This window comes from Felis catus, chromosome A2 (assembly GCF_018350175.1).
Source record: "Felis catus isolate Fca126 chromosome A2, F.catus_Fca126_mat1.0, whole genome shotgun sequence".
NCBI classification, from domain to species: domain Eukaryota; kingdom Metazoa; phylum Chordata; class Mammalia; order Carnivora; family Felidae; genus Felis; species Felis catus.
Window position 1 is genome coordinate 69881951 of NC_058369.1, and position 24911 is coordinate 69906861.

A 24911-nucleotide genomic window follows, 5' to 3' on the forward strand; every position below is an offset into this window, starting at 1 on the left:
TCCCTTCTCCACATGGTGGCAAGGACTTTCTTTTTTTAAGTTAGAAGGGGGAGATTATTTAATTTTACCAAGATGCAGCATGGCACGGAGAAAAATAATTCTTAGTCATAAACCAAGTATCACCATTGAAAAACCACATGCTTTAAAAAATAATGGCTTCTTCAAAAATAAAGAAACACTGACGAAAGGGGGGGCACCTGGGTGGCTCAGTTGGTTAAGTGTCCGACTTCAGCTCAGGTCATGATCTCGTGGTTTGTGAGTTCGAGCCCCACACTGGGCTTGTGTTGACAGCTTGGAGCCTGGAGCCTCCTTCGAACTCTGTGTCTCCCTCTCTCTCTGTACCTCCCCCCATCTCAAAAATGAGTAAACATTAAAAAAAACAATAATGGCTTCTGGGGGCTCCTGAGTGGCTCAGTCAGTTAAGCATCGACTCTCGATTTTGGCTCAGGTCATGATCTTATGGGTTTGTGAGATCGAGCCCCGCATCGGGCTCTGTGCTTGGGATTCTCTCTCCCTCTCTCTGCCCCTCCCCCACTTGCTCTCTCTCAAAATAAATAAGCTTAAAAAATAAAATGAAAAATAAAAAATGATGGCTTCTATCTTTATAAGAAAAAAAGTCACAGTGTTTAAAAAGTATAAGCTATTATGCGTTACTCTATCCATCCCACTTAGAGGATGAGTCACCTGTCACCAAGGCATTGCCAAAACCCAAGCTCATTTCATTACCAGTAGCACCGTGGGCCTCCAGCATTAGGGTGCTGGCTCTTCCTGCAAAGCTAACACATACTTAGGGATGACTGTTTTTTGTAAGACCTCGCAGTTTGTGAGTTTGAGCCCCACATCGGGCTCTCTGCTATCAACTCAAAACCTGGAACCTGCTTCAGATTCTGTGTCTCCCTCTCTCTCTCTGCCCCTCCTCTGTTCATGCTCTGTCTCTGTCTTTCTCAAAAATAAAATAAACATTAAAAATTTTTTTTTAGCTTTTTGTTTTGAGGGAAGTATAGATTCACATGTTGCTGTAGGAAATAAAACAGAAAAGTCCCGTGTATCTTTTACCCAGTTTTCCCCAGCAGGAACATGTGGTATCACAAGCAGGATATGAATGGCAACACAGATTTCTTTCACCACAAGGACCCCTCCTCTTATAGACATGCCCACTTCTGGGCACCATCTAGATCCTTCTTTAAAAAGCAGCAGGTATTTTAAAAACACAAATCTGAGCAAGTTCCTCCTTGTTTAAAACCTGTCAGTGGCTTCTTATTGCCCTTAAAATGGAATCAAAATCCTTCTTAACAAGCTCCTCAGCTGGCCATCCTCTGCCTCCCAATTTCCGGTACTTTCCCAGTTTCCTCTGTACTAGATTTCTGCTCAGTCACAGAACCTTTCACTATGGCCACTCCTTCCGCAAGGAAGCCCCGAGACTTCTCCACACACTTTGCCAAGCTCCTCTTGTCCTTAAGAGCTCAGCTGAATGGCCATTCCTCAAGGAATCCTGCCACAACCTGCCAGACCAGGTCGAGTTTCTACATTCTAGGAGCATCTGCACAGCCATGATCACAACTGCAGTTTGGTCCCTAATTGTTCAACAGTTTGGTGCAAGTCTGTCTTCCCCACGGGGTTGTTAAGTTTCATGAGGCAGGAACAGTGTCATTGCTATCTGTGCATGTCCCTGGACCTCAAGTGTTGTGTGGCACCCAGCAACACCACAGAGATGATGACGACAATGACGATGGTTCACAGGAGCCCAACACTCTTTTATAGATGTTAACAACTGCACCTCCCATGAGGGAGGCACTTCTTATCCTCATTTCACAGATGCACAAAGTGAGGCTCAGCAAGAAGTAATTTGCCCAAGGTGACACCACTAGCTTGTTCACAGGCAGGCATCCAGAGCTGGAGCCCACATGCTTCAGCAGGACAGCCTTCGGCCCTGATGGCTGACCTTTGTGCACTTGGCCACCATGCTGGATGAATGGTGAAGGGAAATATTTTCTGAGCTGGATCTGATTAACCACTTGCATGGAAGTCACAAATGGACGAAGATTACAAGGAGCATTTTATTCTGGAGGACCTGATTCTCAGTGGTTTCCTTATTAGTTTTTTTTTTTAATAGCTTATGTGTTAGGCATGAATTACAAAGTCTAGATGATTTGCAAGTATAAACTGTAAGGCATTTTGTAAATGTGATTTTATTTGTGAGTGGATGAGTGTATACTGAGTATAGCATTCATTATATGACAAGTATTGTGGGATTTAGGAATTGTTTTATGAAATAACACCAACATCCAGCAAAACACAAACACCCCTATTTAACCTCAAATCAACACTCAGTAATAAATGAATAGACTTCAGAGGAAAAAAGCAAGTGTATTTCTAATGGTAAAAACCATTCCCAGTGAAAATTAATTAAGTTAATAAGAGCTCCTCTCTCGCTTGGCACATTAGTACTTACTCCTAATTGTTATTTGATATTTTCGGTTTTGTATTTCTTTTGCAAATTGAGGCAAGCATTTGATGAATGACCGGGTTCTGCTACCCAACTTTTGGACTGTTTCCAAGCATGAAATTACAATTCCAGATAATCCTGTCACAAAGATCTGGGTTTCATTAGGAGGGAGGGGAGCTGGGAGATGGCCCAGTCTGGCCTCCCCCAAACCAAACATCCCTGGCTTTCTCTAGTTCTACAAACGATTTAAATTTTTTAGTAATCCTAAAAATTGATGTGCTTTTTCCATGAGAGGAAGTGTGGCCACATTTTCCAGAAGGGGCGGCCATATTCCCTCATGCTCTCATCCCCAGCCCCTCACCCTGGCCACCACCCACATAACATCTGTAGTTCTTCAACTAAAAGCACAAATTATTGTAAAAGTTAATTGAGCTTACAAAGAAATGCTTGTGTAGAAAACTTTCTCGGCTTCAGGGAAAACAATCTGATATGAGTGGCCATTCAGCAGAGTAGAAATTAGTTCACTGGAAGGCACTCCTACAGCCCCCTTCTGCGGCCACCATTCCCCGCCCCGCCCGCTCCCCCCTTTCTCAAGATTTGACAACTTGCCAGAATAAACAGCTTAAGGATGAGTTCGGTTAAGGCATAAAGCACATCCTTACAGTTTTTTACTTCTCTGGTTACTGGCCTCAATAACCAGAGAGTCAGCTGGAAAAGCAAAAACAAACAAACAAACAAACAAAAAAAAACACAAACAAAAAAGTGGTTTAGATTACAGATTACTGAGTTATTGAAATATGTCCAGTATACGGGGCCTAGGCCTCCAGCCATTTCAAAGGCCGTCGGATGCCACCCTCACGCAGCACTGGCCTTGCAGGGACATGCAGAGCCCCGGGTTGCCAAGAATGACTTTATCTTCATCAACATGTTCTGTCAGATTGAATGGGACAGCCAGAGAAGCCAGGGCTGGCACGAGAACAAATAGAAAGGTTTCCGATCTCCTGGAGTGAATTGTTGAGCCAGGATTTGGTCCTTAGATCACAGGGGTAAGGAGCTTTCTTTCTTAGTGCTTTTCTCGGCCCGGTGACTTGGCCGCAGGTTCCTTTCACCACAGAGCATCCTGGTGGACTTCTTATCGCTTCACCTAATAGCACCTGCATTTTGAGAGACACTTTTGGCCCAAAGCAGCGTATGTGCCTCCTGGAGATTAGTCTTTAATTGTCCCTGCAGGGAAAAAATCAAATAGTTTCTTACTAAGAGGTAAGGAAGTCCACTCTAGTATTCTTTGGCCTGGACTTTTTTTTAATCGTGGTGGAACAGTTCACCTTAGTCATTGTATTTAAATGTGAAGGCTGTTTAAGAAAGCCTAGGGAAGAAGAGAATCACAAAATGTTTTCTGTTAGCAAGATAAAAACGTAAGAGAAAAGTGGACGGTAGAAAGTTCTTCGAAGGAAGATATGAAATACGTTTTGTAAGTCACCTGGATGAGTTGTTTTTATGTATTCTGTTGGATAATAATAATGGAGCAAGGATGGCAATGATATGTTTTCTTATTATTCTAACAGACTCATGTTTGGGGAAGACATTGATTGCGCTGGTTAATCTCAGATGTATTCAGTCAGAAGATGGGCTTTCAACGTCAGAATTCTATATCTGCAGTCACTAGCCAGTCTAATTATCTTAGGCTACTGGGATGTGATAGAAACGAACATGTAAGAGAGACCCAAGCAAGGAAAAATACTTCCTCGTCCAAGTTGGAGAGGAATTTACCGTCAGCCCTACTATTAATAGATGCAGCAGAGAGATTCCATTTTCATTGCTCAACTGCCTTATTAGTTATTAAACTTAAAAGAAGTGAATCAAGTCTGAGAACTCACATGTGACGTTAATGCAGAAATTTGAGTAATTCAGCAGTATTTATTCGTCTTTCATTCCTTGCTGAATTTCTCAGTATAATGAACTAAATGGGAGCCAAGGGAGACAGAATGTTTGCTGTTGTTCTCAGATGACACATTATTCTTTAAGAGAGACAAAATGTGCTGTGAAACAACAGAATGCTCTCACCGCCCAAGTATGAGCAAGTGCAAGTCCATAAGAGTCAGCCACAGGACTGAGGACCTGGGAAGAGGAGCTAGCTGGATGGGGTAGTCTTTCGGGAGAATGTCACTGTGAAGGGAGGCCACACAGGGTGAGAGCAGTGAGAAGCAATCATTCATTGTCTTCCCATATCTGCAGGGCTGTAAGATAGAGGAGAAATAAATTGCAACTGTGTTAAGCCAGAAATTATCAGGGGCCCAGCTTCAGATCACTGTAGGGAATGATTATGTGATAGAGTTAGAAATACAAGTATATTGCTTCACAAACTCGTAGCAGGATTGAAATTCAGGACAGACTAGCAGGACTTGATAAACATTTGCCATGAACATGGAAGACCAGGATTCTCAGGTGGGGAGGTGTAGAGTTGGACATTCACTTCTAAAAGTAAACGATGCCTAGCGTAGAACTGCAACACCGCCTACACAAACACACGTCAGTGACGATTCCCAGCCCCTGCGCTTCCCTATCAGTTTTTAGTACCTTGTTATCTTCAATTCCTCTATTTAGCTGATGAAATAGGAAGATCTTAACCCTAAAAATATTCTTTTTTTTATATATGAAATTTATTGTCAAATTGGTTTCCATACAACACCCAGTGCTCATCAAAACAGGTTCCCTCCTCAGTGCCCATCACCCTCCCTCCCCTCCCTCCCACCCCCCATCAACCCTCAGTTTGTTCTCAGTTTTTAAGAGTCTCTTATGTTTTGGCTCCCTCCCTCTCTAACCTTTTTTTTTCCTTCCCCTCCCCCATGGTCTTCTGTTAAGTTTCTCAGGATCCACATAGGAGTGGAAACATAACGGTATCTGTCTTTCTCTGTGTGACTTATTTCACTTAGCATAACACTCTCCAGTTCCATCCATGTTGCTACAAAAAGCCATATTTCATTCTTTCTCATTGCAACGTAGTATTCCATTGTGTATATAAACCACAATTTCTTTATTCATTCATCAGTTGATGGACATTTAGGCTCTTTCCATAATTTGGCTATTGTTGAGAGTGCTGCTATAAACATTGGGGTTCAAGTGCCCCTATGCATCAGCACTCCTGTATCCCTTGGGTAAAACCCTAAGAAAATTCTTTAGGAGTTTGGCCTTGGAGGAGAATGATTCTTTTTAACCACATGTACCTTCTAGAAAGTACATGGAAAAGGGAAATCTAATCGTATACTTCCTGACCTCCTCGTAGGCTTTCCTCTAATACAGACGTTGGTGAAGCACAGCCCATGGTTCAAATCCAGCTACTGGCTGTTTTTGTAAACAAAGCTTATTGGCACAGAATGCCACACGCCTGCTCATTTGCTTAAATGAATTCCAGCTACTGGCTGTTTTTGCCTGCCAACAGCAGAGCTGAGAGGTTGAGACAGACACTTTATGATCTGCAAACCTGAAAATATTTACTCTCTGGCTATTCTCAGAAAATGTTTGCCAGCCCCTGCTCTGGAATACCATAAAGGGTGTTTCAGGTTCTCTCTTTTCTAGACTTAGACCTGCTATTTCCTCCTTTTTTCAGGCAGGTGATGCATCTAATAGCAAATGGTTGCATAGGAGAATGGCTAATGTTAATTGGCAGCTCTCTTCATGGAGGGGTGAATGTTCTAGAAACAATATAATATGAGCGAAAATGAAAATTCTCCTGTGGCAGAAACTTGGCTTGGGCTTCTCCTGACTTAACTTAGTGTCAGTGATTTTCAGGTCTGTTTTCATCTTTGTCCATGAACCCAGGAAGTGGGCTTGGGCACACGGAGCTAGCTAGGGAAAGAGGCTTTGGACCTCCCCCACTGGGACCAGGTCTGTCCTCCTAAATCTGCTCTCCGCACTGCTATTTCCTCTTCTCATTTGAAAGTGAAACTTAAAAGGAATATTTAGATTAAGTAGGAGTAAATGAAAAAATGCCCATTTTAAAGCAAGCATTAAATAAAAACATGTGCATGCACACAGCACAAAAATCCAACTACTCTTACGAAACCACCACAAAGGGTCAGACGAGGCTTTTTCTAAGTGAAAAATAACAGTAGAGAATGTTCTGAGCAGCAAGTTGGGAGTTCTCTTAAGGGAATTCTAAAAGGCATGTAATAGGTGTGGCTTCCTCAGCTTTAAGTGCCCAGCACGGACTCCCTGGGCAGGTATGGGTCCAGACACCTTCCTTTCACGCCATGGGCTTGTCTCTGGACCGAGGCAGACTGGGTAGCTCAGTGGCGAGAGCTCACATCTGCTGGCCAGGCCACACACAGCTTGCGAGCAGAAGGCAGAAGGGTCCACCACTCAGAGCGCTCGGAGGAAGGAAGCGATTCATTCTACTCAGGTCCAGTCTAGATGTAATTCAGATTCAAGCCATAGTCCTATTTGTTAAGGGTCTGCCACATGTCAGGTGCTTTGCCCAGGGGTTCTGCAGTCTCATTGAATCCTCCTGAGTCACAAGTCCCTGTTTCATAGATGAAGAAAAAGAGACCAAACGTGATCAAGAAGTTGCCTCTGTAATGGTGCAACCAGAGTTCTAATCCAGACCTTGTGACTCCAGGGTCACTGATCATTGACAGATGCCAGTGAAAGTTTCCTTATTGTTCTGTAGCCGGAATGGCTAGGGGATGGTTTTCCACGTTTTCATTTTTTAAATTTCTTTCTTTCTTTCTTTCTTTCTTTCTTTCTTTCTTTCTTTCTTTCTTTCTTTCTTTCTTTTTTTACTTAACTTTGCTTTATTTTCTTTTTTTACATTTATTTATTTATTTATTTATTTATTTATTTATTTATTTATTTTACTTTTCAAATCCTTTATGGCATAAAAGTGAAATATTGGCTCATACAGTTCTGCTGAGGTCCTGGTATGTTTCAGTATCTTGAAAAAAAAGGCAAGCGGGAGACTCTCCTCATTAGTGAAATCAAGCCACTAATCTTTGTAAGCAGATTATTTTTCTTCCGCTCCCTGCTTCTCATTTGTTCCCAGCAGCAAAAGGGAGGAGATGATGACACAGAGAACAATTCCACCCCAAAGTAGCACAGTGCTAGCTCAGACGGAGAAGCAGCTTGGAAACCTCAGTTGTGTCCGCTTTGTACCCCCCACCCCAACGAGCCCCCTGTACTCTGACCCCCTCTCCCAAATCCATCTGTCTCCCAAGAACCCCCTATAGAATGGCTCTGCTTCCTTTTGCCTCCAACGTCTATGCTTCCTTTCCCCCTGCTCCTTTGGGCACTGATTGTTCTATGTCGATGCTCCGGGCAGATTCCAGATCCACCCTTGCTCCTGGAGGTTCCCGGGTAGAAGTGCCCTTTGATCTCCATGCACTTCATTTCCAGGCTTGCCTGTGGTTCTGCAAGAGCCACCTTTGGGATCGCAGGCTAGCTAAGGAGCTAGTCACACCTTCCCATGGCAGGTGCTGCCTAGGGGAGGGGACGGAGGAGAGCTGGGACTGTTTTAAGGAGGAAACGTGGGCGTAATGGCTTTTTCCTGGTGTCTTAGTGATTGCTCCCTTGTTTCAATTTTTATTGTCATTTGCTTTGTTTTTTGTTTTTTTGTTTTTTTTTGTAGGGGTGCTGGTGGCTATTTCTGTGTTGTGTTTTTTTTCTAATGCTTATTGGTAAACCAACTTAAATGTATGTGTATTTATTTTTTTTAACTTTTTAAATTATGTTTTTAAGTTTTTATTTATTTTGAGAGAGAGGGAGAGCACGAGTAGAGAGAGGTAGCAAAGAGAGAGAGGGAGAGAGAGAATCCCAAGCAGGCCTCTGCATTGTCAGTGTGGGGCTCGAATTCACAAACTGTGAGATCACGACCTGAGCTGAAATCAAGGGTCAGGCGCTAACTGACTGAGCCACCTAGGCACTCCAAATGTGTGTGTATTTAGAGACAGACTTAAAAACAATTGTGCATTGCAGACTGATTTTTTAAAAACATGGATAATAATAGAGGAAAAAGTTTAAAAGAACATTTAAGCCATCTTGGGGTAGGGGTAGACATGAATTGCCTCATAGAATTGCAGAGAAACTCTTGCAAAAAAGATCTGTGTTCCCTGTTTTTGGACTGGAAACCTTTTATTTCCTTGCAAATTACGAATCTTTTTCAGAATTTTGTTCAGTAAGAATGGATGGAGACATGACGCTTACAGATGACTATAAACAAACTCAGGAAGGGTCACTTGTACCCCCAAATTAGAATACGGGCAATGACCCCGAGGAGGAGAACGCAGAAAAACAGATAGGAATGGAAGAAACCGATTTTCTAGGTGTGGTATATTGTGGGACTGTGTATGGTAGTCACCAGGCTCATCACCTGGCACCTGTGAGCAACTTTTTCTTTTACTCCGAACGTAAGTAAAAGAGTATCATGTTTCCATTTGCTTGGTAGTAAAGGATACTGGAATCCCTTCCCCAGATGACTCCAGATTGGCGATTTCTCTGCTTTTTGACTTGTGTTCCTTTAGTATGTCTCTACCTCGAGTATCTTTGGGATATCCTGTGATTATTTCATGTGTCATCTCCCCAAAGAGCGAATATATTCCCTCAGGGCGGTGAGTACTTCTGAGCCATTCTTGGCCACTGTGCTTATACTATTTTATGAAACATGCTTTAGTTCACTAAGTGAATGAACAAAAGAACACCCAGGCCCTCGTGGCCCAGGTGAAGATCACAGAGCACTGGGGACTGAACCCTTACTGAGAGGCTGTAGCAACACCTAAGGGTGAGGACTCTACCTTGCCATGATGCTTCTCAGCCATGCATGGCATTCAGATGAATTCTGGAGGGACAACTCAACCAGCCACTAAATAGCCCAATGTGAGGAATGTTACTCACCCTTTGTCATTAGGGGGTGAGTCATGTGGACCTGGGCAGAATATAAAACAGAGTCGGGTGAGGACTGTGCCCAGAGGAGTGAAATCTTGTCAGCCCGGCTTCACTTCACCTCCCTGTCACCTTGCTGAGAAGGACATAGATTGTGAGGCTGTATCTACGGAGAGAAAAGCTGCACCCTGAGATGTGACACTAGACTCTACTATGAGAAGCTGTTGAAGGTGTAGTAAGTCGCCAACCAAGCACACCGAGGGCTCTGGCATGCTCTCACCCAGCCTTCGCCTTTCAGACTGTGTTCTGCTTACCAGTTCTCTACTGAACAGAGTCCAGCCAAGTCAGAATTGAAAGGCGGTGCTAAAATGAGGGCAGTCTTGAGGTAGACTTTCTCATAGGTTTGAAACTCGGTTTTCAAGCAGTGTCCTTGACACCAACCCAATCTTGGAATTTTCTATTTTCCACTTTCTTCCACCAGCCCTTCTCTGGGCTTACCGTCGGTGGCAATCATTTGTGTAACCTTTACCGTCCATCCCACCCCCTACTGCCCCATCCCTTCAAGTCCCCTCATCGTCTGTGTGGCAGACAACGAGTTAGATGGGCAAGCCCATCCTTTCAGTGGGTTCTTCTATGGTAATGGCTGTGCCACAGCTCTTCCTCATCCAGGGAACAGGCAGGTTTTAGGGCAGCCTTCATGAGAATGAGCTTTGAAAACTGAAGGACTGTGCAGATGTCACACGCTAATGTTATTCTTGACTCTGCACTGCCCTGCACTGGTAGGTCTGAGAAGGCAACAGAACTCTGAAGAAATAGGTCAGAAGTATGAAATTGCAGTGGAGGCAAAGGATATAAGCAAGCGGCGGCTTGGCCACCAGACTTTTGGAAGGGAAGTGGTATTAGTCACTTCAGAAGTATTCTTATATGTGAAGAGAGAGCCCCTGAATATGAGTCAGCAATAATCCCCAGCTAGGAGATTAGAAAAACAGAGCTCGGGCCAGAGAGGAGGAACTTACTCATGATATCTCTAGAAAGGAAAAACCAGACACACTAAATTCACTATTGTTTATATTTTCACATGGAGAGGTTTTAAACCAAATCCAGTGCTCTCTTTTCTTCCGGGTGCCCTGCTCAGCATCCAGCATTCAGTGAAGGTATATGTTAGCCACCTACAACCCTAGTTCTATATAACCTGATGTAGATGCTGATAGAGAATCTGATACACATAATTCCTCCATCCGTGGATTTGTGTTCAGTACGTGTCACCATGTTTAAAATACAGAGACACTGGCCACCAAGACAGAGTGCTGCCAGACACATAGTAGGTGTTCAAAAGAGATTTATTGGATTGAATGAATAAAAGATGGATGAGTATTGCCTTATGAAATCATTTTTAATCCAAATCAGTTTCTCATAGTCCAACAATGTAGGTCAAATTCATCTCTGACTAGCCATTCAACTACCTATTAAAAAATGGAATGGATTGCCAAGCCCTGTGATTTAAGATACTTAGTTTCCATTGTTAGGGCCAATCTTTGGATAGTATTCTGTAACAATGAGAAGTGATGACTTTTATTTCAGGATTTTACCTTAGATTTTATTTTATTTTTTAAGTAGGCTTCATGCCCAGTGAGGAGCCCAACGCAGGCCTTGAACTCATGACGCTGAGAACAAGAACTGAGCTCAGATCAAGAGTCAGATGCTTAACCGACTGAGCCACCCAGGCGCCCCTATTCCAGAATTTTAAAGCATCCCAGATTTCAACACAACTCCTCAATTCTGCTGAGTCTATTTTTTAAAAAAAATTTTTTAAGCCCCCGGGGGAAAAATAGTTTGTTGGTATCATTGAAAACATAGGCAGAAATAGATCGCAAAGGTTTGGTTGCTGTGGATACTGCTAGGATGAAGCTTCAGTGTCAGACATAATTTATATTTTGAGAGAGTTGTGATTTATGAAGTACTTCTGTGTCCATGATCTCATTACTGCTCACCCTACCCGGTCAACTATGCTGAGTTGGTCCCATTTTTAACCAGTCAGGACACTGAGACCCAGAGAGTTAACTGGCGGGAGACCATCCCATAAGGATACTATCGCCATCGTCACTCTGATAGATGTTTGATGTCACTGGAAGCATATTCCACGGTCTGTCATAGAACTGGACTTCCTGAGGTTCGGACCCATTAGTTAATTCCCAGGAGACTGAACACACTATACAAAGGTATCCCAACTCCACATATTGTTTAAAGATCATAAACTTGGCTTGGGATTATGTTAATGACTAGGAGGAGGGTCATGGGAATGGAAATCAACCAGTTTTGGTGTTCTCTTCCCTAACTCAAAAATAAAAGAGATGTTATTTTAAAATCTTCTGCTTGATAACTTAATTGGAGTGACTGTAGTTTGCCATTGTATTGGATATGCCAGAGCTTGGTAGATCATCCAATACTCAGGAGGACTTTTTGACTATTACATATGCATTTCCAAATTACAATGTAGATTCAAATTCAGCTTGATGACTATCTTTGGATGCCTGAAAGCTGAGAACTGCTGGTTAGTTAAAAATCAAATATGACAAACGAACTACTGATAAAATATAAAGTTTTGGAAAATAAGGAAAAATATTCATAATAAATTAGAGACTTTTCCCCTTCTACAAAACCTACAAAACCTTTGGTTAAACCCCCAATGAAAATTTATTTATTTATTTATTTATTTATTTAAACATTTATTTATTGTTGAGAGACAGGCGAACGGGGGAAGGGCACATAGAGGGAGACACAGAATCGAAAACAGTCTCCAGGCTCCAAGCTGTCAACACAGAGCCTGATTCAGGGCTCAAACTCACGAACCATGAGATCATGACCTGAGCTGAAGTCAGATGCTCAACCAACTGAGCCACCTGGGTGCCCCACCTCCAATGAAAATTTAAATGCTACTTTGTATTTACTTTTATTGTTTTCCCAATTATTTTATTATGGCTCAACCATAGATTTTCTGTGTTCCCATTACAAGCTGTTGTGTGAGTTAAATCAGTTTCATAAGGTGGCGTGGTACTGTAATCACAATTTATAATATTTTTCCATGGGAGAAATTTACCCTATGCTCCCCAAAACCAATGTAAAAAATAAATTTATAGATCAGGGAAAAAATGAAATTTGAGAAGCCCATCACTGTTTGGAACAGAACCATCTCTGTGTAATGCATGGTGTTTTCCAAGGGCTCCAGTATGCAGCTATTTAGAACAATGAGGTGAATAATCTACAGCTTACTCTCTCTTCTAGCATTTTCTCTGTCTAGCACTTCACCGTTCATCAATTATTTCTAATTTTTAAAGCACTTTTATAAAGCTGTTTAACACGGATAATGCAAAACTTTGTGGATCTTCGTAGCTGTACTCGATCATTGCTCCTCTAAAAATGTATTTTATTAAAATGTCTTTCTTTTGTCTTTATCAACATGGATTTTTGCAAATTTTCCCCTTGGTATTTTTTTATTATAAAGGAATGTATGATCACTACAGAAAACTTGAAAAAATATAAGGAAGAAATAAAACATTCAGAATCCCACTGTTCATAAAAGACCATCATTAACAACTTGGTGTATTTTCTGGGCATTTTTAGCATAGTTGAGATGTACATATGTACACGTTTTAAAATTACCACCACAATACAGTTTCAGTAAGGCAAAAGAAATGAGCAGTTCTGATATGATAAAACCTCTGGCAAGTTCTCTGATGATCTTTTTCTTCTGTATTTTTTTTTTATTTTTTTTTAACATTTACTTATTTTTGAGAGACAGAGTCAGAGCTTGAGCGGGGGAGGGACAGAGAGAGAGGGAGACACAGAATCCGAAGCAGGCTCCAGGCTCCAAGCTGTCAGCACAGAGCCTGACATGGGGCTCGAACCCACGAACCACGAGATCATGACCCGAACCGAAGGTGGGCGCTTAACCGACCAAGCCACCTAGACGCCCCTTTTTCTTCTGTATTTTAAAATCCAGTGTATAAATGTCATCTTATTTGGGATTTCCTTAAACCTCTTCAGCATGAAAGTGGAAAAAAGTCCTTTGGCTTTTAAGGCTTAATCAAATATGTTACTTAGACTAGAAAGATTTTGCGGTGACCAACTAGAAGGTTGTGAGGACAAACCCTCTCGTAAGACATCCTGCCTCCACCTCCTCTATCAGACATTTGGAAACAATAAAGGCAAAGAGACCCATGTCGAGTCATGTAAGACTTTCACGGTCACATCTCTGTCATCCATGATCACACAGCCACCCGTTGCTTTCCCACCGAAAATAAACATGCAGGCACACACGTGCATGTCTCACAGTAGTCAGGGCAACGAGATACCCATATATCTATACAAAGTCCACCTCTCTTCACCATCTAGATAAATGAATAAATATATATATTTGCAGAAACAATAATTTTAAGTGGTGATAAATTTACTAAGAAGTAAAGAAAGCAGGGTGACGTGATAGAATGTAATGGTAGATACTTAAGCTGATCTGGTTCTAGGATAGGCTTTTCTGAAAGGATGGCCATTGAGTTGGAATCCCAATGATAAAAGGGAGGCCAAGATGCACACATCTGGAGGGCAATGGAAGAACATTCCGGGCAGATGGGACAGCCCTGAAGTGGGCCAGAACTGGGCCAGCTGGAGAGAACTAGGGGAGTGAGCAGTGAGAGGCTGAGAGAAGGCAGGCTGACGAGAAAGGAGCTTGTACTGTGTTCCAATTACACTGGGAAGCTTTTGGTTCGAGCCAAGGAATAGTGTGATGTGATTTCTGCTTCAAAACAAGGTGTTCTGTGGAAAATGGGGCATGGATGAAAGCAGAGATAATTTAGGAGGCCAAGGGGAGAGATTTACAAGAGCCCAACTGCTTTGGCAAACATTAATATGTAGTTGAGAAAACAACAAATTAAGACAATTATAAATTTTCTTAGGCAATTTCAGAAGTGTCTAAGTGGGTTTGGGAAAATCTGGAGAAACTTGTTTTAATGTTGTGTCTTAATCAGCAGGACATATTCGCCCAGGCTTGTGGGGAAAGAGAGGTGTCCACCCCCATAATGACACGGGAAAGCCACAGGCCCTAACCCATAAAGTCAGGGGTATCCAAGACTTCAAGCAGGCATATTGTTTTTATTTTCAGTTAAGATAAACTGGGGGGTTCTTAAGAAAAAGAACGACCAGACTGTGGATCAGCCTTAGATGCCCAAGGATAATACACAGATAACTTCCCATAAAACACTTGTCTCGGGGCGCCTGGCTGGCTCTGTCGGTTAAGTGTCCATTCGGCTCAGGTCATGATCTCATATTTCATGAGTTCGAGCCCCGTGTTGGGCTCTGTGCCGACAGCTCAAAGCCTGGAGCCTGCTTCGGATTCTGTGTCTCCCTCTCTCTCTGCCCCTCCCCCGCTCACTCATGCGCTCTCTCTCTCTCTCTCTCTCTCTCTGTCTCAAAAATAAACATTAAAAAAAAATTTTTAAATAGACTATGAAATAAGCCTTACACAAAAGGGCAAGACTACGTAATTCCATTAATATGAAATTTTACAATAGGCAGGACTGTTCTTAGTGAAAACAAATCACCGTGTGGTTTATGGTATACAGGGGCCAGGATTGCCTGGGAAGAGGCATGAGGGGGCCCCGTATGGATGATGTTCTATGTGGTGGTAGGAGTGCAGGTTACGTGGGTGTGTGCATTTGTTGAAACTCTCAAATGCTATACTTACGGTTGATTACCTCACAGTTTGTGGATGTTGCACAGTTGTGGATGATGTCAACAACAACAACAACAATAGCTGTAAATTAATCTTGAGCTGCGATCAGTGGTATGCCAGGGTGAAATGTACTGACATTTATACCTTACTTTAAAATGCATCAAAAAAAAAAAAAGAAGTAAGATGGATAGATATGTGACAAAATGAACACAAGGCTAATCTAAGGATATTCACACTATATCTTTCTTTCAGCTTGTCTGCCCGTTTATGAATCTTCATAATAACACTGGAGGATGAAAAGCCAAGTGCTTTGTAGGGCCTGTGTCCCAGGGACTGCTGCTCTTGATTCAGTAGAACTTGTCTTCAGATTTGTAAGAGGTAGAGCAAATCAATAGCATTTTGTATGGAGCTGGATACACTTTTAATTATCTTGGCTTCAAATGTATAGCCCTAAAGTGATACCAAACAGACACAGAGAGACAGAGTGAGAGCAGGGGAGGGGCAGAGAGCGAGGGAGACACAGAATCCGAAGCAGGTTCCAGGCTCTGAGCTGTCAGCACAGAACCTGATGTGGGGCTTGAACGCACAAACCACGAGATCATGACCTGAGCTGAAGTCGGATGCTTAACTGACAGAGCCACCCAGGCGCCCCTCAATGTGTATTTTAATGAAATCATTAAACGTGTTCCTTTTCTTTCCCTTCCTTTTCTGATACATATTCTACAGACAGAGTAATCTAATGCCCAATATTTGAGTCAGGTTGTCTGCAGATACAAATATTCCCAGTTCAGGCAATACCTTCGGGCAAGTTTATGTCCACAGAGGTCCACTAACATCTGTGCAGTTGCATCTTGTATCACAGTCACAGTTCTCAGTAGTTAACTTTAACAAAAGAAAGCTGAAGGCTTTTGTGTTCATTCAGCCTTTGAAACAGTTCTGAAGGTCAGTATTAGTTTCACCACGTTTGCTACTTGAGGAAAGCCTGCCGCAGAGAGCTTAGAGAAGTCATCCAGGGTCACATCATGAGGAAGTGGCTAAACAAAAACTTTCTCCTGGATGAATTTAAAAGCCCTTGCTCTTGGCAGTTTTGTCTTAAATCTGCCTGCTTTGTGATTTAAAACATAATAATTTTACTAATTCAGTGGTCTCGCATTTAAATCTTTCCATTGCTTTATAGTCATAATGTGAGACATTTGGTATAAATAGAGAGCAAAGATTAGGCTTTGTTGAATCAGGAAACCTAGGTCAAATCATTCTGATTGTCACTCTGGATTTCACTTGGACACTGTCATCCCCTTTGGGGCACATGGCAGGAGAAAGCCCCTGAAGAAACACCTTTGTAATGATTTCTCTTGATCCTTTAGTAATTAATCCTGGAATAGAATTCAAGACGGACTTGTCTTACGCTGAATCATGCAGCGTATCAGCTGCCTTCTTGTTCTCAAGAATACACGTGACAGGCAATTGAACATTTAGGGCTTTTTGCGTTTGCTGTTGTTTTTTTGTGTGTTTTTTTTTTTTTTTTTGCCATCATTAAAAAAAAACATTTTGCATGAAGCTTTTTTGAAGCATATTTATTTCTTTACACAAGTTGTCTAGTTGCTTCCCAAAATGTTTTATGAATAAAGGTTCATATCAATATTGTGCAATGCTGCTATTGCTTCCAAATATAGCAGCATCTGGTTTTCTGAATATAGAAGTAGTTCATGCTAATTGTAAACAATGACGGATGATGGTAGAGATTCATCAAACAAATATTTTAGGAGCTCATTTGGCACTTTTTTGAATGACTGAATGAAAGCACAAATACAGCATTTTTGAAATTATTTTTGCTATGATGTAACAGGCTAAACTTAAAGGGCATGTTTTCTTTTTTTACTGACAAAAGTTACTTTGTCATTGATTTAGTAATGAAAAGTCCGGGGCGCCCCCTGAGAGAAATTTACAAGCTGAAATCCTTTATCATTTAAAATGAGAGCCATCGTTACTGTTTTTCATTTCTCTGCGAACTGAAGAAACTCTTCTGAAATGCACTCCAACCCTGAGTTCTAGGACGCTGTTCACCTGGCTGGGATGAAGGCGTGACCAATACTGAGCTACTTCAAGGATAGCCAATCAGTTAGGATGAAATTTAGGGACCGTAGTCTCCCAGCAGGGAAAGCAGCTTTTGTTTACCCATGTGTCGACTGAAAGGTCATGGGTTATTGTCACAACCCCATACCTACATTGGTGGTGCCATCTTTAAGGACCTTGGAATTGGGAAAGCAGTCTGGCCCCATCTATGTGATTAGTCTGGCCCCAACTGTGTACAGCTGTCCCAAAGTGAGGTTGCAATCAGAGCGGCCCATACTCCTGAGTGAAAGCAGCCCCGAGATGTTGGGTCCATCCAGTGTTATAGTTGGAAGAAATATGGAATCATTCTGCCCCTGGAGCCAGTACATAGGGGTTTAGGCTTGTCGACTGTCGAAGTTCCCATGCGAGCGTTCTCTCTACCGCCAGATTTGAATGAGACCACAGAAGAGCAGAGGAGGGAAATCCCCACGGAGTTGCAGAGGATGTGGCGATTGCTTCATTTTTAATGTTGGTGTAAATGCTTTGGGTTGAGAATGTGGTGTCTCAACATGTGCTCACGGCCGTGGCACCAAAATGTGAGGGCAGACGGTCAGATGGTGCCCTTCGGAGCAGTTCCCATGGGGAGGGAACAAAGACGTCTATAAAATGGAAATGTAAATTTAGAAAGAGTTTCCGAGGAAAGTACCTGCATATTGACTTTGGCCTTGGTTTTGCATTCAGCCACCTGGTTACGGATTGCAGCCATGCCTTCGCACATGTAGAAGAACCTGGCTAGTTCTGAATCTAACCTCCAAAGCCAGAGGCCATATTTCTTCACTCTTATGATAATTTTGGTTCAAAGTATAGTCGCTTAACAAGCTCCCTGCTTCAAAAGCCCCAAACCTCTTTGTTTTGTTATGCTTGCTCAAACATGCCTTTCAAAGAGCTATGACTATTATAATCTCCTTTGCTTTTAAATATAGACTGTCAAGTGTATTTCCATAGTCTAACTTTGTCCCCCATTTTACTTCTTGTATTAAGTTAAAACATGAGGGAGGTGAGCATGCCAAGACTGTGTACAATTGTGTCTCCACCGTGGATTCACATAGAGTGTGGACAAATAGAAGGACGTATTGGTTTCTCAGTACCTGAGTGTGTTTTTGCCATTTCATTATTTTCTAGATGTATAAGTAGACCTTTGATTTATTCTTTGATGCATTAGTTTAGAAGAATATTTTTGATCTCTGGCCAGTTGGATTTTAATTTACACTCTTGTCACTGATTTTAAGTTGTACAACACCGCAGTCAGAAAATATCGGCTAGCGTATGTTATGTTTGTAAATATCCTTTGGGCTCACAGTAATGTGATAGTCTGTCTTTTTCGTAATGTAAAACATTCATTATATAGTTATTAATTCAACATTGTAATTATCTTATTATCTAATGATACATGTTTTTGTCTACCGAAGCTCTAAAAGACTATTGTGTCTTAAAGATTTTCATAGAATTTTCCCGTTTCCCCTTGAATTTTTAACATTTTATAAAGATTCCATGCATTATAGGGATGAACTATCTCTTGTTATGAACTGTATACCTTAGATAAACATTTTTGGCCATATTTGTCTTGAGTGACCCTTTACCAGAATTGATATTGTAAGTCACTGAGACTCAAAGTTTGTTGAAATTTGTGAACATTTTATGTTATTTCTGCTACTCTACTTGGCATTTCATGTGATATCTTTTTCCCTTTTGTTCTTTTGCAGTTTGCCAAGGCACAAGTAACCGGCTCACCCAGTTGGGCACTTTTGAGGACCACTTTCTCAGCCTGCAGAGGATGTTTAATAACTGTGAGGTGGTCCTTGGGAATTTGGAAATCACCTACATGCAAAGGAATTATGACCTTTCCTTCTTAAAAGTTAGTTCGATGAATTTGACTGTCTTACCCACATATGATGGAAGGAAATAGAAGTAGACAAAGACCTTGACAGAATTTAACTGGAAGTCTATATGCTTTTGCCATGGCAATTACGGGCCAATTACAGGTTTTATCAGAAAGCCACTTCACCAGCTGGTGTGAAGTTAGAGCTACGAAATAATGTCAAGGAGAAGGAGGCTAGCCTGACGCTCCTCTATCATCATAGACACTGATATTAAACGTTTAACCAGTGCTTTAGCTGGGGTATCCTGATATATTTGCTCTTAAAAAAAAAAAAAAAGTCCTGTTTTGTACCATTTGCCTATTTCCTTTGTGTAAATACTTCCACTCTGGTTGGTTTCAGTGACACCAATTCACAAATCTCCCAGCTATTTCACAGTAGCCTCTTGTGAGCCAATAGGAGCCAGCTGGGAAGGCTTCAGATGTTGGTGATAGTTGAACTTTGGATTTGATTGGCCTCCTTCTGGGCTTCTCTTTCTTTTCTTTCTTCCTTTCTTTCTTCTTTTCTTTCTTTCTTTTTCTTCCTTCCTTCCTTCCTTCCTTCCTTCCTTCCTTCCTTCCTTCCTTCCTTCCTTCCTTCCTTCCTTTCTCCCTCCCTCCGTTTCTTCCTTTCTTTCTTTCCTTCTTTCTTTCTTCTTTCCTTCCTTTCTTTCTTTCTCTCTTTCTTTCTTTCTTTCTTTCTTTCTTTCTTTCTTTCTTTCTTTCTCTCTTTCTTTCTTTCTTCCTCCCTCCCTTCCTTCCTTCCTTTCTTTCTTTTTCTTTTTTTCTAATAAGAAAGCATGCAAGAAAGACACAAAATGAATTAATAAAACATTTTCATTCTCTTCTGAGTATATTGAACACCAAGTAAAATGAGTCACAGCATTCCTGAATAATGTACATTGCCCTTTGGCTCAAGAGGTGAAAGTACAGGAGTCATCGTAAATTCTGTCACCTCCCATGTCCCCACTGTAGTTATCTACATGCTTTATGTTTGTCAGCACTCATGTGCATAGCTCACGTAGGTGCCCTGGGCTTTCTTGACCCATTTTAGATCTTGCATTCTTGACTTCTTCACAAGAGAAATAACGTGTTCATGTTTTCTCTCCTTAGACCATCCAAGAGGTTGCCGGCTATGTACTCATTGCCCTCAACACAGTGGAGAAGATTCCCTTGGAAAACCTGCAGATCATCCGAGGAAATGTGCTCTATGAAAACACCCATGCCTTATCTGTCTTATCCAACTATGGCACAAATAAAACCGGACTGCGGGAGCTGCCCATGAGAAACTTACATGGTGAGAGGCCAGGGTACAGGGAGGCTGTGGGTGCAGAGAGCCACTCAGGTGGTACTCAGCGAAACTGTCACTTTTCTTTTCTTTTGTTTTTTAAGTTAATTTATTTTGAGAGAGAGAGAGAGAGAGAGAGTGAGAGCGTGCATGAGTAGGGGAGGGGCAGAGAGAGAGAGGGAGAAAGAGAGAATCCCAAACAGGCTCCGCACTGTCAGCACAGAGCCCCACACGGGGCTCAAGCTCACAAACCATGAGATCATGACCTGAGCCGACATCAAGAGTTGGATGCTTAACCAAGTGAGCCACCCAGGCATCCCCTCAGTGAACCTGTCACTTTTCTTAATGCCACTCGAGAAGACTTTTATTCACCAAATACAAAGGTATTGAGTGCCAACTGTGTGCAAGATACAGTAGATGGAAGTTTTTAAGAAGATGGTAGCTGATGAATGTTAAGAGAAGATTTAAGCCAGGTACCACTTCCTTTATATTCATGGAAAAATATCCATGCAGGCTTTCTGTGCCTAGGGAGTGAATAAACTGCCTATCTTACTACCTGGACCTCGGGTATAAGGGATACACATTAAAAACCAACCCCTATTTGAGACCGTGTTTGGCATAATGCTGTTATACAGAAATTGATCTGTAAGTTAAGGGCAGGGAATGACGTGATTACAGAAGAAGTTTGAATTCCTCTGAGTAGGACACTTGTGAAGATCCTCTGAGTGGAAACTAAGGAAGATCATAGAAGAGACAGGAAGTGGATTTAAACAAAACTGAAGATAATGACGACCGTGCCCTCACTATGTGGCAGGCACGGTGCCGCTCACGTTAAATCAGGAACTCCGTGCTCACCACCTCCCCTCAGGGCAGGCGTTTAAACTCCCACCAGTTTATACATAAAGATATGGTGGCAAAGTAACTCTCTTAAGGTCCCAAGTTAGTGAAAAAATGGCCAGGAATGGCCACCAAATGTCTGCCCCCAGAGTCCTTACCCTTCCCACATGCCGTGCAGTTCTGATGAGAAGGGGGCTCACCAGGAAAGTGAGGGGAGCGGGGGTGACGGCAGAGGATGCAAGACAGAGACCTGGGGATGGTGGAGGCCTGACAGGCAACAGTGCTGGAATGTGCCAACACATCCAAACCCGGGCGTGCGGGCGGCTGGCACACCACACGAGCGGGGCTCCTGGTTTGGCCATTCTATAAAACCGCCCTAAGACTTTCCACCCACCGTTTTAGCTGCTCAGAGCGCCCACACACACGGTCTGTGTTTACGCTAATACTAATTTGTGCTATTTACACATTTTGCGAAAGAGTATGTGCATTTAGCGTGTCTCAATCTGCCTGTCTGGCCTCATGCTATCTCATGGTGACAGGCAGATGTGGTTAAGAGCGTGGACCCTGGAGCCAGACTGTCTGGGCTCCAGCCCCTGCCTCCATCACTCACCAGCCAGATGCCCCTGGAGCAGATTCTCTCTGTGTCTCAGTTTCCTCCTCTTTAAAAATGTGGGTAGCGGGGCGCCTGGGTGGCGCAGTCGGTTAAGCGTCCGACTTCAGCCAGGTCACGATCTCACCGTCCGTGAGTTCGAGCCCCGCGTCAGGCTCTGGGCTGATGGCTCAGAGCCTGGAGCCTGTTTCCGATTCTGTGTCTCCCTCTCTCTGGCCCTCCCCCGTTCATGCTCTGTCTCTCTCTGTCCCAAAAATAAATTTAAAAAAAAAAAAAAATGTGGGTAGCAATGGTAGCACACATCCTAGGGGTGTTGAGAAAATTAAGTGGATTGCCATAGAAAAAGCACTTAGAAGTTACTCCCATTGTTGGTATTATTTCTGGGGCTGGCATGGGGTTGTAGAAATGCGGATTCGTTAATGTTATTAAGTAATTATTGTGAATTTTTTAATATTAAGTACTGTTGTTAATAATTAACTCAGGGCCCACCACCAGGTATATAATCACGAAATACTGAAAGTTAAAGGTATGACAAAGATGGATCACCTCTTTCTCTTCTAGGTGCTCTCTGCCTAGGCAGGGGCACCTGAATTGCCCGGCACCTTTGCTGCCTTCCTTTTCCTTGTCGTGATTGGAGATCGTAGGTACTCTGTACGGCCCCACCGTGACCTTCCATCGCGCACTCTTTCTTGCCATCGTGGTCTGTTGTCCTGATTGTCGCAGCAGCTCTGATGCCCCTAGTGTGCGTATCCAGTGCTGACCTCTCATCAGAGATTCGTCCTCTCCACTCTGGCTGCCTCCTGGCCGGAGGTTCTCTCTTGATGGTCCTGCTGTCATCTCTGACTTTATACCCAAAGCTCCACAACTTGGCCCTTTGGACCTCCCAGCCTTCCTTCCGTGATTCCTTTGTTCCCCACCACCCGCCGAGGAAAATGCCCGCCTGTCTCACCGACACACGCTGGCTGTGGTCTCCTGGCGAGAGAAAGCCGACTGCGCCCTCGCTCCGTGCTCCTTCAGAGTCCACTCCTGTCTGTGTTCTGCGAAATGCCATTCTTTCCAGCAGCCTCAGACCCCTTCTTCGAGACCCCTTCCTTTTCCATGATGGTACTTTGTGCACAGAGAGTCCTGGGACCATTCTGAAGATTAATTAAGATAATGTGTTTGAATCAACTAGCAGAGTACCTGGCCCTGTCGCATGGCATGCACGGTCTTCTGTGGCGTGACCTCGTCATGTGACCTGCCCTGCTCCCCTTGCCTGTCGGCAACTAGATGTGCTTCATCCTCGCAGGGTCCACAGCTCTTGCTGCAGTGTTTCGTGCCACTGTTTCTGTCTAATGTCATCGACGCAGCGCTCTCCCTTTGCTCACTTTCGAATCTCTTCTTAATCTGCCCTGATTTTTCCTGTCCTATCAGTTCTTCCTTTGAAACAATCATACGTTTTTTTTCATGCCATTTGCATTCCCAGTGTCTGCCATGTCTTCATCATGCATGTAGATTCTTCTCAGACCCCTTCACTGCCCACCCCACCCCCACCCCGCTTTCTCCAGTGAGGAGCTCAGAGGCAGCTCACAGCATCGCCCCCTCTCCTGGCCTCCCCGGCCCACAGTGAGTGACTGCCGTGGCCCTGCCTTCCTGGTTGCCCCTTCACATCATCGTACAGCTTCCTTCCTCCCCACATTTCTGAATTCTGATAGTTTGCTGATTGAAGGCCCATTTCGGGGTGGGGGGAACCTAACTCCTCCAAGGCACTATCATCAACTCATTTTTCAGCTGCCCCCACTAAAGCTCTATGGGGAGTCTCGTTTGCACACTGGCATTTTAGCAGGACCCAAAATGTAAAGAAATGCATATGTACTTTGTGGGAGTGTAAAGACGTGGCAGATGGCTGACTGAGGTTCTTTGCACATGCAGAAATCCTGCAAGGCGCTGTGCGGTTCAGCAACAACCCTGTCCTCTGCAACGTGGAAACCATCCAGTGGCGGGATATCGTTGACAATGATTTCATAAGCAACATGTCGATGGACTTCCAGAACCACGTGGGCAACTGTAAGTGTTCTACAGACGTCCCCTCTGCCTGTAGCTCCTGTGGTGGGACAGAGCCGTGGTGCTTTGGGGTCGGGAGGGGGTGTGGGTGGCGGAAAGCCGAGCCATTGTTTAAGTCACATTAATCTAAACCCAAGATATCTAGCGACAGTTGATCTGCCCACGAGAAGAGCACCTATTTAAGACAGAGGGAAGTCTGTTTTGGCAGATCACCCCTGAGACAGTTGAGCCCTCGTGTGGCTGTTGAGTCCTGGCAGGGGGGGGTTCTCCCGTCCTGGCTGGAGGAGGCAGACCAAACTTTTGTGTGCGTCTGACTTGCTGCTGAGCCTCAGAGTGATGCCAGGTCCCTCCGGAAGCACTAAGCTGACCTCCGCCCTCCTACACGGAGCCTCAGGCAAGGTTGGGCACAGCACACAGGGCGGGAGTCTGTCCGTATTCCCCCTAATGCCCATGACCTAGTCACTGCCATTCATCAGTAAAGCGGCCTGTGCCAGGGAGAGGCTGGCAGGGGGCCAGGCTATAGGTCAAGGCTGTACCCCTTGGCTCCCTGGCAGTGCTGTGTGGGAATCTGCAGACGCTTGCCTACAGTTACCAGGCTCCGCTAAGCATCCGCCTTCCTGATCTCCCTCGTCTTTCAATCCTTTAAAATAAGAAGCCATCCCCATTTCCTGCTTCTCTGTTTCCCTAAACTATGCCATGGATGCATGTTTTTGTTTGGGTTTTTTTTCTGGTTGTTGTTGTTGTTGTTGTTGTTGTTTTCTTTGGTCTCAAAGAATTTGGAGCGCACACGGCTCTTCAAAATTGACTGGAGCCCCTTTGTGGGGATTTCACTTAATCTTACTGATTTGTTTGTTTGTTCGTTGTGGTGAAATACCTCTAACGTAAAATTTACCATCTTAACCATTTTTAAGTATACAGTTCACTGGTATTAAGTACATTCACACCGTGGTGCAATCATCACCACCCTCCATTCTTTAAAACTCTTTTCATCTCACGAAACTGAAACCGTGTCCCCACCAAACATTAACTCCCCGTCCCTGCCCCCAGCCCATGGCAGCCACTGTGCTACTTTCTGTCGGTGTGAGTGTGGCTATTCTAGGGAGCGCGTACAGGTCGGGTCACATA

At 43.4% G+C, this 24911-nt stretch overlaps 1 protein-coding gene across 2 annotated transcripts in view; it reads left to right on the top strand.

Moving 5' to 3' along the window:
• Window positions 1-24911, top strand: part of EGFR (epidermal growth factor receptor) — a 210939-nt gene that overhangs the window by 125194 nt on the left and 60834 nt on the right. For both annotated transcript variants that reach the window (XM_006929086.4, XM_045052148.1), the window contains exons 2-4: window positions 18857-19008; window positions 20122-20305; window positions 23655-23789. In XM_006929086.4, coding sequence (XP_006929148.2) covers window positions 18857-19008; window positions 20122-20305; window positions 23655-23789 — 471 coding nt within the window. The remainder of the gene's footprint in view (window positions 1-18856; window positions 19009-20121; window positions 20306-23654; window positions 23790-24911) is intronic.